Here is a 15961-nt window from a genome sequence, read left to right as displayed (position 1 = left end):
AGTGAATATAATTACTCTCAGAAAAGTTAAGTGATTGTTAGTATCAGTACAATGGGTACTGAGTGGTGCCTTTTGCTCTGCAGGTTGTTTGTTCTGCTGTAAAGCATGTACATTATGTTGTAAAGCAACAGATAATTGTATTACTTTTTCAATAAAACAATGCATTGTATACAATGCTTCAACTCACCAGGGAAATTCATTTGTTACTTCTAATTAGTTTTAGCCAAAATGGTTATTTCATCAGTGAATTTCAACATCGGTTTTACTTTTTATCTCTGTATTGTTATTCTATCTGATACTCTTCTTTAAGTACTTTTATTGCTTCTTTTAAATTAAATAGATTAATACTAGGATTGTTCGGAAAACTTTTGACCTGACAAAGAGATGGCACAGTATAACAAAATGACTGTGAGATTTGTAAAGTATGATCCTTTAGAAAGCGTGCTGCAAAGTCTCAAATGCATATATTTAGTTGCTAGTTTGTGGCGATCGAGTAAAAAAAAAAAAGTTTTGACATTTTCTGAAAAATGGATAAATTGAAGTTCAAGTTATAATAAAATATTTTGTTTTAAAAGGTTTAACCCTGATGGACAAACAAAAAGAGTTAGATTCCACTATGCAGAATTCTTCCACTTCATTTTCAACAGTAAGAAACTGGGCTGCTATATATAAACGTAATTGTACCCATCCATTCAAGATGATAAACACGGGAACAGCTGCTATGATGAAATTGTCACAAAAATCCACAATACTCTATTAAATGATCACCAACTTTAAGGTACGCAAGCATGCTGATGTTGCAAACATCTTGATAGTCTGTGTCTACTACTTTTTACACGATGTTTTGGTTATTAAAAAGCTTTTTGGTTGATGGATGTTAATAGTTGACCAAAAACACTTTTGACTGAAAACTTCTTAAGAGAGTTTAGACTTACATAAATGTGATTCAGGTGGGTTACTTCAATGTTTTATAGGAGTAGATGAAACATGGATTTACAATTACACGCTAGTAACCAAACAGTAGGAAGGTGTAATGAAAGCGCATCAAAGAAAGTGAAAACGATTCCATCCGCAGTTAAATTCGTGACTATGACTACTTACGATTCTCATATGAACCCCAAAATGTACTCATAAACTACCCGGAAAATGGCAAAACTATCACTGCTGTTCAGGTCAAATGTTCACATTTGGCCAAAAGGAAAGTGCTCTTTCATTGCAAGAATGGTCTTGTGTATAGTGCAATGGTTTCAATATACCTTTTATATAAATTTTTGCTGATTTTATTTCAATTTTTAATGGGACTAAGTTTAGATATCAGTATATATTTTTTAGTTTATTTTTTTTAACAAGAGCATTAAGTAATTTTAATTTAAAATAATTCACTGTGTTGTTTATGCACCCCAAAAGAGGGCAAAATCCACTTACCAATTAAAAAATTATTTATTTATCATTATTTTATTCAGTGTTTCTTTTTTTATAATTTATTAGGATATTTACTCTAAGATAACTTACCTCTGTTATTATTAATAGCTTATAATTTTAATTTCTTAACTATGAATTAATTTCTTTTTATAATTAATTTATAAAAAGTTCAGGAAAAAAGGGGGTTTTAAAAAGTTATTATTTTATTGAATTTAACATCTACTTTTCAAAAGAAAACTCTAAAAAATAAAATAGTAATTGGCTAAATTTCAACTTTTTTAACACTGTTTTTAAGTGTTGAAAATAAACTGAAGTATATTCCATCTCACTCCTTTTCTGTACAGCAGCTTGCTTTTTCTCATTTTCTACTCTTATTCTCAAGCTTCCTACATTTTCTATTCTATAACTACTTCTTTTATTCTTTTCCTTATCCTACTCAATAGCAACCTGATTTTTTTTTAACAAATTATAAATAACTCTTCTGTTTCTATTTTAATTCTACATTTCTTAAAATCCTAAACATTTAATCCTATATTTAAAAAAAATTACAGTATACAATATTTATAAACAGATTAGTAAATTGCACCTTATCATTAATATTTAATTAATTTGTTAAAATAACATATTTTCACTTAACTTTAATTTATTTCTGCTAACTAATTTATTTCATATGCCAATTATTATATATTAATTTTGCTAATTTCTTAATTACATTTTCATTGATTTTTCTACTTTTCAAAGCATAAGGGGGTTAAGTAAACGTATGAATATATTTGGTTCATGAAAAAGCTGATTGAAACCCTCTTTATTCCCCTCTAATAAGGCTGGCATGAGTAATCTTTGTTATTCTTGAGGACGGTTATGTCATTTTTAGAAGTATGGTACGACTCACATCAAGTTGCCTACATTTGTTACAGTTATACTTAACTTACGCACATGCACATGCACACACAACACATACACACATGCGCATGCACACACACACACACACACACACACACACACACACACACACACACACACACACACACACACACACACACACACACACACACACAGGATTAAAATTTATTACTATTGATTTCTAATATTGGCAGTTTTTCTATGTTTCATAAAATATGTACACATTTATTTACTCTAATTGAACAGCATAATTTGATTTTATTGTATTTATATGCTTGTAAATTTTTCCCAAGTTTGAAAGTAGTTTTTATACTTTCTATATGTTATTCCTACAAAGAATTCTTCATTTAATTTTGTTCTTCCATAATTAAAAGAATCAAAGAAAAACAATTAGTTTGGTATGGACATGTTCTACAGGTAAGTGAGGAGAGGTAGCCAAAAAGAGTATTAGATTATTGTCCTGAAGCAAGAAGGAAGAAAGGCAGATCCAGAAAGAATTGGAAAGAAGGGGTGCATAAAAGTAGATGGAGAGTGAGATGGTGGAGGGTGATTGGACAGACAGGAAAGTATGGAGATTGAGATGCGGGATGCAGAACAATTTGTAGAAACCTTGCTTAAAATAAATGTTTTTTTTTTTTTTTTAAATAAGTAATCAGTTTAAACTTGGTTCTTTGATGTTCTTCATGTACATCTGGTTTATTGTAGCTACAAGAATTAGAGTTATTTTCTTTTATTTTGCAGTAAGACACTGGTTACTAAAGTTGTTAACTAGTCATTCCATCAATTATCCAAACTCATGTAACAAGATTTGTTATTAATTTTTTTTGGAAAGTTTTTTTAAAATAATTCACAATTTTCAATCAAAAAATTGTTAGGATTAAGTATGGGAACACTTATTACTGATTATGGAGGGTGTAAGGTTGGTATCAGAGCTTTGAATGGGCAGGGAAGAGTGACAATTCAAAAACTGAATAGCTTATTCTCTGGTCATCAAAGATAATAGAGGTGGCCAAAAAAGGGTATTACATTATTGTTCTGAAGTAAGAAGGAAGAGAGGTAGATCCAAAAAGTTTGTGGAGAGAAGTCAGTTCAGAGGGTGGTGGAAGATAACTAGATGGACAGGAAAGTATGTAGATGTGGGATGCAGATCAATCTGTAAGAACCCTGCTAAAAATAAAGTATTTAAAAAAGAATAAGATAATTTTTTTTAAACTTTGTATGCATTTACCTGTGTTACAGATTAAACAAATATAAAATTATTTATCTCTTTTAATGCTGCTGTAAACTCATTCATTTATAAAAAAAATAAATAAATATAGATCTGGAAACTGAAGCAGTTTTTAAGGATAAAAGAGTCATTAAAAAGTTTAAACATCAATTAGTTTTTTTTTTTTTTAATTGGTAAAATATAATTTCTGTAATAGTTCAGAAATGATATGATTACTTAATACAGTAGCTAATCATATTATACCTAAAATTTTTTCAATTTAAAATTTAATACCTGTACATAGTCTGCGTGGAGGTTCTGATGAGCTGTTTTTTAAATTGTGTGTGATTTCATCGATATGCTTTGTTGTTAGAGTTTTGTTATCAATATTAATAATGCCATTTATATCTTTATTAATATTAGTATCATCAGATGGTATTATACAGCTGAATTTATCTTGCCAAAATTCTTGAAACCATGGATTTCTACTGTTATTAAATGGATCCAAAGAAAAATAATAATCATCAAATGATGAAACATAAGGTGAATGTATTCGTACTGATAAACTTCCTTTAGCTTGTTCCTCGTAACCTTTGATAACATCACTTCTATCAGCCCAACCATCACTGAAACAAAAATGTCAAATTAAATAATTTCATCAATAATATTACAAAGATTAACATAACATAATTTTTTTTTTTTTAATTTTATTTAGACATATGACCTCAAACTTTACTACAAATGAATTTTAACAAAAAAGAGTTAATGTCGATGAAAAGGTTGGTGAGAAAATGTCATACCCTTGAACCCAAGACTAGCTGATTTGCAAGCCAAAACTCTAACAATTATTCTAATTCATTGGAGCTGTATTATACCAAATCTATTATAACCTGGTCCAAAATTGTTGAGCCATGGGATTTGTATGCTTACTGGGCATATACATTTTCTGTTGCCATTTTTCATTTGTTCCCTTCATTACTGTTACTACATCTTAATTAGAGAAACAGTGTCTTTTGTAGGTTATTACGAGAATATGATAAAATTAGCTTATTAAATTACTTGTTATACAACACTTGTGTTTTTTCTTTGCGCTTATATTGCATAGAATAATAAATCATTTAGTCAATATCATGCTGTTTTGAATTATATTTTTATTCAATCTGCTGTAGAAAGTTGTTATTTTTGTTGTGAAAGTTGTTCAAAACTTGTATGAAGATCAAAATTTATTAATTAATTATATTAGTTCTAGTTGAAAGTTATACCTTTGATAAAGATTATTCTCTTATTTGAAACTCAGGGAAATTTACAATACTGAAAAATCATTACATAAATTTTTTATATTACCCTCATGTAATATTTTGTAAGTTAGATCTTAATATACAAATTCTTTTAGTTGTTATATACCTATCTTTGAAAGTTGCAACTCAAAAAATCAAGTTTTTTGTACTAAAGATATTCAAACATTTAACTATAGTTTTTTCTTTTCCATATATCTGATCATTATTTTTCCTCTTCTTGTTCATTCTTTTAGTTTCCACATGATTCTTTAGTGATGTATAATATACGCTTTAAACATGGTGTATTTCTCTCTCTTATCACCTTCATCAAATTCTTCTTCTTCTTCTTATCTCCAATTCTCCTCAATACCTCCGTATGTGTTACTATAAAATATTGTTGTACAAAAAAATACCTATTTGACTAAAATACATAGAATATATGATAGTTACAAATGGTTGTAATTAGGTAATATTAATACCCACCGGGTTGGTCTAGTGGTGAATGCGTCTTCCCAAATCAGCTGATTTGGAAATCGAGAGTTCCAGCGTTCAAGTCCTAGTAAAGTCAGTTATTTTTACACGGATTTGAATACTAGATCGTGGATACCGGTGTTCTTTGGTGGTTGGGTTTCAATTAAACACACATCTCAGGAATGGTCGAACTGAGAATGTACAAGACTACACTTCATTTACATATCATCCTCTGAAGAATTATCTGAACGGTAGTTACCAGAGGCTAAACAGGAAAATGAAAGTAAAAAAGTAGGTAATATTAATAAGATTCTTGCAAAAATTCTTTAAGGATCAAAACTGAAGTACATGCAATGGAAATAAAAGGAAAGATAAGTATTTCAAAGGAAGCCTTCACTAAGAAGAGAAAATTACTATGCGAGGAAATTACTTAATATGTGGTAAAAGTCTGGACATAGAGTTAAAGAAAAATTTTGCCAAATTCTATTTATGGAATGTCTTATATGAAAGAGAAGCACAAATGGTATAAGAAAAAAGGAGAGGAACTGGAATGAAGCTGAAAGCTGAAAGATGTGGATATGGAAAAGGATGGTGAAAGTAAGATGAACGAATAAAGTGAGAAATGAGGAAGTAATGAAGGAGGATTAAAAGAGAAAAAGTATTTACATAAGAAGTAATAAAATCAAAAGAAATGAATTAGGATATGTGGTTAGAGGAATGGAATCTTGACCATTGCACTCTTAGGGCAAATAGAAAAAGAAAGAAATTGTGGAAGAAGAAGATGAAGCTAACAGATCTGGTAAAGATTAGAAACTACAAAGGAAATAGATGGTAAGAGCAATGATGTAACTGCCGCCAGGCTGTTCACCAGATGATGATAATGATGGACCAAAATTAGATAAGATATTTTCAGTTGTTGGGTTCTTTTCCCAAGCTATATTGCAAAGTATTATATGTGGAAGTCAAAATGTTATAATTTTGGGACAGGGGATTAAAGAATCGTGTAGAAAATGTTCTGTTAAATATATAACCTTTTTAAATTTAATAAGTTTACATATTGTAAGTTTACATATGTAAATTTATCTCTTTTCGTGTTTAATAGAGAAATATATTCTTCCATACTTGTAGTACTGATGTCAACAACATTTACCTGTAAGTCATAATTTAACCATATTTCTCATTCACTTTGTTTATTCAATTTTTACACCATTTTTTATAGTGTAAAGTTTATGAATGAGACAGAAAATACATCTCACTCATATAATGCCTGTTGCAATGCAGCTGCTGTTGTAAGTAATGTGAGTGCAAAGTTAGAGATACAAAATATTTTTAATGTTATGAAGGAATATTGAAATTAGATTTATGTTATAACTAATGTTTTATACATAAATTAATCCTACAGAAAAATTTTCACATAAGTATTTATTTTAAGATGTAGCTAAAATCTCAATCAAAATCACAAAAAAATTTACTTTGATTTTTTTTTTTAATTCATTGTGTTGTCATGATATTTAGGCAACTTCAAATAATAGAGTCATTTGTTTAATTTCATATTAAATTATACAAATATATTATATAACATGGATTTATCTTAATTAGTGAAGCTGAATGTACTTTAAAATTTTATCTGAATGTATTTTTAAATTTTCTGGTAAAAATTACTGTATATACTCTGTAAATAAGTTATGTACACCAGATTGGATAGAGATTCCTTTTCTTTGTATTATTATGAAAATAAACGGCACAGGAAATTAAGATTTAAGCAAGTACAATAACAGTCTTTTAACCAATGTTATATTCCTTTTACATTAAATCTTAAGGAGTAACATTTTCTAAAAAAAAATTAAATATTTCAACAAAAAAACACGGAAAATGAAATACAAGGGATAGAAATGGCAAAAAGTAAACTAAAAGAACCGGAATCGGAGATGAAATTCTCATAATAGAATCAGCCGTTTAAACCGAAGAAGAAGAAGAAGAAAACTAACTGCGAAAATATAGGGTAGTGTCGGTATAGAAGGAGAAATGAAGGGAAATAATATTGAAGGCAGTTCCACTTCCAGTTCAGTTCCGCTAATAAGATACGATTTATATATATATATATATATATATATATATATATATATATATATATATATATATATAAACCGATTTATTCAATATATAAATACATGGTAAAATATTAAAAATGATAATCGGAAAATTTGTCATATATATCTTTCGTTTATGTTAGAAAATATTTTTAAAAACGTCTTATGAATATTCGTGATAGATTTTCGTTTTTAAAGAAATAAGTCAATTATTACTATCAAGATATTGAATATATTATGAGTAGTAACGTCATTTATAAGTTATTTTAGATTAGAAATACGTTATTCACACAATCTTAGCTTAAATTTTGATGATATAAATAAACAATAAATAAAATACACAGCCTGTTTGATAACATGCGATTAAATATTATTACTCTTAGGTAATTAAATTTTCTTTTTAAATATTTAAAAATGCATTTAAGAAATTATCGTGAAATTGTTTCTAAAATACAATGATAAGCAAATAGGGCCAGCACGAGTGGTAGCGTCTTGGCCTTTAATCTGGAGGTCCAGGGTTCGAATCCCGATTCGGCATGGCATTTTCACACATTACAAAATTGTCATTTCATCTCATCCTCGGAAGCGAATACCTAACAGTAGACCTGGAAGCTAAAACAAAAAAAAAGGATTTCCAAACGGAGAAAAAATAGGAAATATAGATATGAAGATCTAATGAAAATAAAGAAATAACAAAATTGAAACATGCTAACTTGTTTACCCTGAAAGATATTGACGTTAGGTAGCAAAGAAAATACTTGCATAAAAATCAAGTAGAACGAAAAGAAGGTAGATGATAACGAATGATATAGAAGAAAGAGGATGAAAATTCATGAAGAATAAGAAACACCAGGAATATGATTTTCAGGATATGACATAGATTGTCTGGTTTACCTACTATTTTTTCTAAGTCACCTTTAATTGCACATCTTTCTATTGTTATCTTACTCATTTTAAATACGTATTATTTTGTTTAGATGAATCATTTTTCATAATACAAAATATTTAATACTAGCCAATCTTTGTGGCGGAGAGGTAGCGTCTCGGCTTTTCATCCGGAGATCCTGGGTTCGAATTTCGGTCAAGCACGGCATTTTTCATGCGTTAAAAATTCCATTCCCATATTCCCACGTACAAGCTTCTATGGCGAATTTATTCATCAATTAAAAAAATTTATTGTATAATTATACATACATACATACAAATAAAGGAGACCTGAACACAGTTTTATATTTACGATGTTGCGTGTCGCGGTTCGTCCAGGATATTGACAGACAAACAAACTAATAATTTCTTATATATATAATTTATTGCTCTAGAGACATATAAACAAAATAAATAATAATAATAATACGTATATATAACATGCAAAATAATTCAGATAAAAATAAAGATTTATTTAATGATTATAAAAAGCAGAATACAATCCAGTTTACTAAAAACTTTAAAATGGGGTTAATAGAAACTAATATTACATTATCAACCGATAACAATAGACCAGTCTAAAAGTCATAAAATTCACTTTTTGAAAAAATTATTACTTTAACTGTTTACGATAGAACTATCCTACACTTAATGAATGAGTAAAATACTATCACTTTCACCACTGTTTACCAACAACTGGCCGAACAACTTCCTACATTCACCTACTGTCCCCGCTGGAATACTCATGACGTACTCCTCACTCGTTACCACACGCTTACTGACATCGTCGTCACCGCAGCCGTTTCGAACTTGGGCTTACAAAACTTCTCGGTTATCGTTTGTTATCACGACTGCGCTGAACACGGCCTCACAGAACTACTCAATTTCCGCTGGTCCTTGGCAATGTTTATATCCCCTGGCCTACAGAACCAGTACCCGCCTCATCCCTTTAATTGTTGAAACTTAATCATTTTCATCGTCTGGCCCTTACGTTTTTCTATAAATTCTTATTACGGTCCGGTAACTCTTCTGGTCGAACAACAGCTTTTAAAGGTGCCGTTTTCTGTATTACAAAAAAACAGATTGTTAGACGGACGTGTTATCTGAGAAAAGATCCCTTTTAGTTTCTTCTGGATTCTTCTTTTCATTATTATTTTCTCTTTTTTCTTCTTAACTGGAAGAAATTTGTTCCCCTGATCCGTTATATTGGTCCTATTACAGTATTTATTATCAGAAAGGAAAAGGATATATTTTCTATTTGTCTGAAAAATCTGAATTATAATCTTCTTTAATTAATCGGTTTGCGAGTAATAAACCAAAGTAAAGTAATCCAAGTCTGGGATTAGGTAACTTTAACTTCAAAGTTATAGGCATGGCATTCTCGCAATAAAAAAAAAACCCAGTAATTATGGGAAACAATAGTAAAAGTAATGTACGTAATATTAATTGTGTGAAAAATCGTTGAGGGATAAAGAGACATGAAAAGGGAAGGTCATATCTCAAAAACTTATTTTTATTACTTTTCTGATGATATTTACAGGAATTTTTTTTTCTTTTTTTTTTTGAAAACCACACGTTCCTTTAAAAATCTGAATTATACAAACTTCAATCAACGGTAGTTTTTATTAATTTAAATGTATTTTCAATTATAATTATTTATACAAAGTGTGTTTATCTATTTTAAATATTTTTGTTATTTAAAATGTGATGGTTAAGTCCCATTTTAAAGATTTTTCAAAAGCATTGGGAAGGATATGAAGTCTATTTACATTTCATACATTCTAACTTAGTTAACAAAATTACTTGAAATTTATTGAACGATTTGGATATTATTTAATGTTATTAAATTCTACCATTGATTACCGAAAAAAATCCGCCTATTAGTGAGGAATCGTATCTCGATAAAAATTCTTAAATTCCCGCAAATGTTTATTTTATATATACTGTAAGTCGTATTTCTTAAAAAAAAAAATGTTTTCAGAAAATACCTCAAAACTAAATACTCTACCTCAAATATTTCAATTATATGAATTTTAATCAAAACTAGTTTTCGCTATTTTAATAATTATTGGTGTATTTTTGGAAACTAAAATCTTAATTTAATGTGTAGAGGGTAACGAATTTCAGTAATTTCTCATATCACAGAACTTTGTCAATATAAAAACAGTGAAATCTTTTGAAGTTAACTTTTTTATATGTAGGACAATGTTGACAATAAATTTTTAATTTTATCTTTCTCGCATGGAGTCAAGAAAGTTTTGTAACTTGTTGCAGCTTATTTTTTAAACTTTCTTTTCTTCTTTGTTTTTTATCAAAAACTTTATAGGCAAAATTTAAAAGTCCACATAGTTTGCAACAAGTTTTTATTAAAAAACACTTTATGAGAATCGATCCACGATCAAACTTGTGACGAAATATTTTTTCTTGTTATTTTCCTTTTTGTAAAAATTTGATTTAATAAAACAAAAACATAAATAAGAAATGTTTACAATTTTTTCTTTTTTTTTAATTATTGACCACAGACCTAAAATCCAAACAAATTTTTTGAAAAATTTATTTTCCATATTTTATTCTTTATTGATAAGAATGTTGCATTAGATAAAATTTTACATATGTGAATTTTTTAAGCCTAACCTGGACATAAATTTTATTAAAATTGTTTATTTGAATAAATTTTTATAAGATTTAATCATGTTTGAAACAACTTAAATAAAATTACCAATTAGTTGAACAATAAATAATAATTTATTTTCAGCACAGAGTTACTTTTTTATATAATAAACTTAACAAAAATAAAAATGTAATAAACTGATATACTATGTATACATATTTATACCAATTGTATATTTATACACATTTTTCAGGTATTAAACTTTCAGGGTCAAATGCTACATTATAAAAAGATTGACAGAATCAGATATATGTAAAAGTGGTTCATCTTTATTGTAGTGATTGTTTACATAATTTTTCTTAAAGTTTTAAGACAAAATTATGTACTTAACTATTTTTTTTACTTTCTTGTACGAAGTAAAGGAAGTATTTTGATCGCGAAAAATTTCAGATTTCAACGGAAATATCCATTTTGACCATCCCTGAATCCATAGTTTTGGTGTGGTGTGACGTATGTATGTACTATATATCTCGCATAACCCAAAAACGATTAGCCATAGGATGTTGAAAGTTTTGGATTTAGGACTGTTGTAACATCTATTTATGAATCTACCCTTTCGATTGCAATCGACTGGACCAAAAGTGTTCGAAAAAGTCCAAAATTCAAAAATTTGGATTATGGATTTATTCTTAACTGCAGTAATCAAACCTCATTAAAAGTTTTTCAATGGTATTCATATGGTTCACAGGTAAGATAAGAGGTACTTATTTTCATTGGTTCCAGAGTTATAGCCAAATAAAATTTTAATTAATAAAATATTTGGATCGTACAAGGAGACGGCATATCGATTCAAATCCGATTTCATCTCCTTTTTTTTAAATTTAAATACATTGATTTATTATTAATTATTAACCTCTGATTGTAAAAAAATATTACAATAAATAATAATTCAATAACAATAAAAAAAATTAAAAAATATCATAAGTTATTAATGAAATAAAATTTTATGTACTTTTCATTTAAAAAAAAAAAAAAATGTGTATATGTAATTTATAGATGTACAAGTAAGTCATGTGGTGCCCACATCAGATTTTTTGACTTTGTTTATACTTTTTAATTTTACTACTTAACAAAATTCAGTGATTTCCTAATTCAATATTTAACTGTTCATTATCCACCTTTCAATTGAATTTCATAAGATACATTTTATTTTCATTTACTTACTTAAACCAAATTTCTCCGTCAATAAATCCGTCATTCATTCATAGATTTTATGGAAAATGATAAAACTATATATTAATTCTATATAACTATAAAATGCAAACCAATTTTTTGAAAAATTTATTTTCCATATTTTAGCCTTTATTGAAGAGGGTGTTCATTAAGAAAAAGAATTACGTAAGTAAATTTGTTAAGTCTAACCTGTAATTAAAAATTTGTATACGTAGGTTAATGTTTTATTTTATATTATAATTATAATGTTATATAATAATAATAAAAATAATAATAATGTAATATAGAAATTATATACTGTAATAAACGCTGTGCAAAGATATTGTATGCTTGCTTTACATTGCAATGCATTGTATTATCATACAATACTTCGACAGCTTTTTTTTTTTACCGACTTTTAGAAGAAAATTACGATTTAACTTAGTGTCGCATAGTGGGAATGAAAATGAATTTTCTATACGTTTTAAGGTATAAGGATTATGGTAATACCATTCATGTATAAAATTTTGACACAATAACCTGCAAAACTGCTAGATCAATTTAATTTGAATTTAAATATGCTGTAGTACTGTATCTGAAGTTGTCATGTGAAAATTTGATGACGATTGGTTGAGTCGTTCTAGAGTTACTCTCAATTTAAGGTCGAAAAGAGTTAAGGTTATGTTGACTGTAATGGTGTATTTTTCATACGCGCTTACGCGGCGAGTCATATTGGTGAGTGAACTCATTTTTTTTTTATCATTAATTTTATTTTCATGCGTTTTTGACGTATTTTTTGTGGATAATTTTTTATTTTTTTATTTTAGATTAAAATGAATTGATACTTTAGAAACAAAATAAAATAACTAAAAGTTGGTCTTTCGCAAGAACTGCGCAAATTTTTTTTTTTTATTCTGTAGTAGAATTTCTACCGGAATAATTTAAGTCGATTATCATATTTTATAAAAAAATATAATACAACATATATAATTTTCAAAGTATGTATTCTTTTACATCTTTAGCAGTTATAAGTTGTTTTTCAGGTTACGTATGGACATAACGATACTCCCGTGACTTAGTTAAGTTCATCACTGATATATATCTAAGTAAAGTAATTTGATTTAAGAATTTATATACAAGGACGGTTTACACTTGTTATGAATCTTTAAAATTATTTCAAATTTATTGAGTCGTTACATCTATGCCAATAAAATTTCAGCATAGTAACACTAACAAAAAAGAAAAAGAAATAGTTATTAATATTCTAACAGTAAAAATATGGAGGGTGGTAATTTATTTCTGAATTTTTCTTTGGATAACTAGGTAATCTTTTGTCATTACTAAAAATCGTGTTTAAAATATTTAACGAAAAATAAAAGAAAATTGCAATTTTCTAATAAGTTTTAACATAACTCGAGTTTACACCAAGTAAAACAATTAAAATAAGAAAAAATAAAAATATATTACTGCTTAATAATTATTTTTTCTGATATGACACTAAATATTAAACGTATCTGGAATAAAGTTTTTTTTTATCATTTTTCTAATAATGTCTACCTCAATAAAAAAAAGGTAATGTTCAGAAATGAAAAACTGATGTTAATTTTGATAAGCAGAATGAGAGAAATTTGTTCAATAACTGAATTAAACATAATAACGATAGGAAAAGTAATATTAAAAAAAAAAATTAATAACTTCCACATTAACTTCTAAAGAAAGTAAAGTACTGTAAAAATCAATTAATAAATAGAAGAGCATTATCATAGCTTCGATTACGGACTGCTAGGAATAACAGGACGGACTAGCATTTTTTTAGAAAACGTTTTTGTACATTGCCTGCAACAAGACGAAGTATTTGATCCCATTCACAAAGGTTACTTTGCCCAAAACATCATAATTGATTTTTTCGCTATTTTACACACTTTTTTATTTATCTAATCTATACAAATGTTTCTTAAAAAAACAAAAATAATTTATTTTTATTTACGTATTTGTTATCATAAACCGTTCGATACTGGGCCCCAATAAGTTATGTCTTATCAGTAGGTTCCTGTGTTAACATAATTTGAATACAAGTTATTAACACAGTACAACGCAACAAAAATACAAAGAAAAATATTAGATAATACTTAAAATGTAATCAAATATTTAATTAAGATAGCGTCAAAAAGTAAGACAAAAAGTTAATGAATATTAAAGTAAATTCAGACTAATTTAAAAAATTAAATGAATTTCAATAAAAAAAATTAAAATAAGTGTAAATAAAGGTATTCTTTAATAAATGAATATGTTACGGTAAATTTAATTAATACAGTGATTATAGATAATTACCGATGAATTTGATTAATCGCCCCCAGTGTTGGAAAACTTAATAATTATATAGCAATTTATTAAATATACACTTTACATATTTCTCCATATTAACATATTTTACATATTAAAATAACAACTTGACTATAAGCAGTAATTACTGAATTTATTATTTAAAAAATCAAAACATTACTATTAATTAGTTGATGTTAGCGAGCGAAGCGAGCGTAGGTTATGTTTCATTAGATTATCATAACCTGTTATTTTTACATGGACTTGAAAACCAGATCGTGGATATCGGTGTTCTTTGGTGGTTGGGTTTCAATTAACCACACATCTCAGAATGGTCGAACTGAGAATGTACAAGACTACACTTACGTAATATACACACTCATACATATCATCCTCATTCATCCTCTGAAGTATTATCTAAACGGTAGTTACCGGAGGCTAACAGAAAAAAGAAAAAGATTATCATAACCTAACCAAACATAACCTTCTTTCTTTTTCCTGTTTAGCCTCCGGTAACTACCGTTTAGATAATTCTTCAGAGGATGAATGAGGATGATACGTATGAGTGTAAATGAAGTGTATGAAGGGTTTCAATAACCTACGCCTGCTTCACTCGCTAACCTAGTCTAATTAACTTTAAATATACAAATCATATATCCTATTCTCCAATACTGGAGGCGATTAATCAAATTCATCGGTAATTATCCATAATCACCGATTTTTTTTTTTTTTTCACTTTCTCCCCCGAGCCGGATCCTGCAGTTAAGTATAACACAGCTCAGGGGAGTGTCCTGTACCCTAACGGGCCTCCCCGTCTCCGCCCGCCGGTCGGATCTCACATTGCGCCCGCCTCAAACCCCCTGTGTAGTATGCCGTCCGGGAGCCGGGACTCAGTCTTTAAGCCAATGCCTCTAACGGGGACACCCCAAGTGGGGCATCCCCGCCGGGACTCGGTCTTTTTCGTTCGGCGGTTCGAGAGTCCTCGTGCCTCATCTCTATCGCCCACTCGTACAAGCACGAGCAAACGGCAGCTCCGCAGAGGGCTGTCCCTCATCCCCGAGCCCCCCCGATCTTTCCCAGTTAAATTGCAGGAACCTCATTTTGTGGTCGGAGACCCCCAAGTTCGGTGGGACTTCGCACCACACAACGCGCATACTTCTGCTCCTTCACATTGCTTCCTTCTATGCCCCGGTCGTCCACAAGTCAAACACAGACCCGTCCAATCCGTACCTGAGCACTGCGACGCTATGAGTTCCACTCCCCCAATACCTGAACACCCCAATACCTCTCCAACACTCCTCAATATCTGAAACATCTGTACTCAAATTTCCTAATACAGGCGCAGCAGTGGACCCACGCTATAAAATGAATCCGTTCGTCCGTCGTTGGACATTACATTAAATAAAATAATATTAAATAAATTAAAATAAATCTGTGTTTAACAATAATGGGCTTCCCGTGGGGAGTTCCTGTGGGTGAGCCAACCTCTTCGCCGCTCGTTGGCTAGTGATAACCGTGGAGT

General features: G+C 29.0%; 1 protein-coding gene across 1 annotated transcript in view; it reads right to left on the bottom strand.

Annotated features, from left to right (window-relative positions):
* LOC142328065 (metabotropic glutamate receptor 1-like) overlaps positions 1-15961 on the bottom strand; it is a 589241-nt gene that overhangs the window by 332530 nt on the left and 240750 nt on the right. Inside the window, exon 5 of the mRNA XM_075371535.1 lies at positions 3827-4158. Coding sequence (XP_075227650.1) covers positions 3827-4158 — 332 coding nt within the window. The remainder of the gene's footprint in view (positions 1-3826; positions 4159-15961) is intronic.

The sequence above is a fragment of the Lycorma delicatula genome, chromosome 7, assembly GCF_047948215.1.
Source record: "Lycorma delicatula isolate Av1 chromosome 7, ASM4794821v1, whole genome shotgun sequence".
NCBI classification, from domain to species: domain Eukaryota; kingdom Metazoa; phylum Arthropoda; class Insecta; order Hemiptera; family Fulgoridae; genus Lycorma; species Lycorma delicatula.
This window is presented reverse-complemented; position numbering and strand designations above follow the sequence as displayed.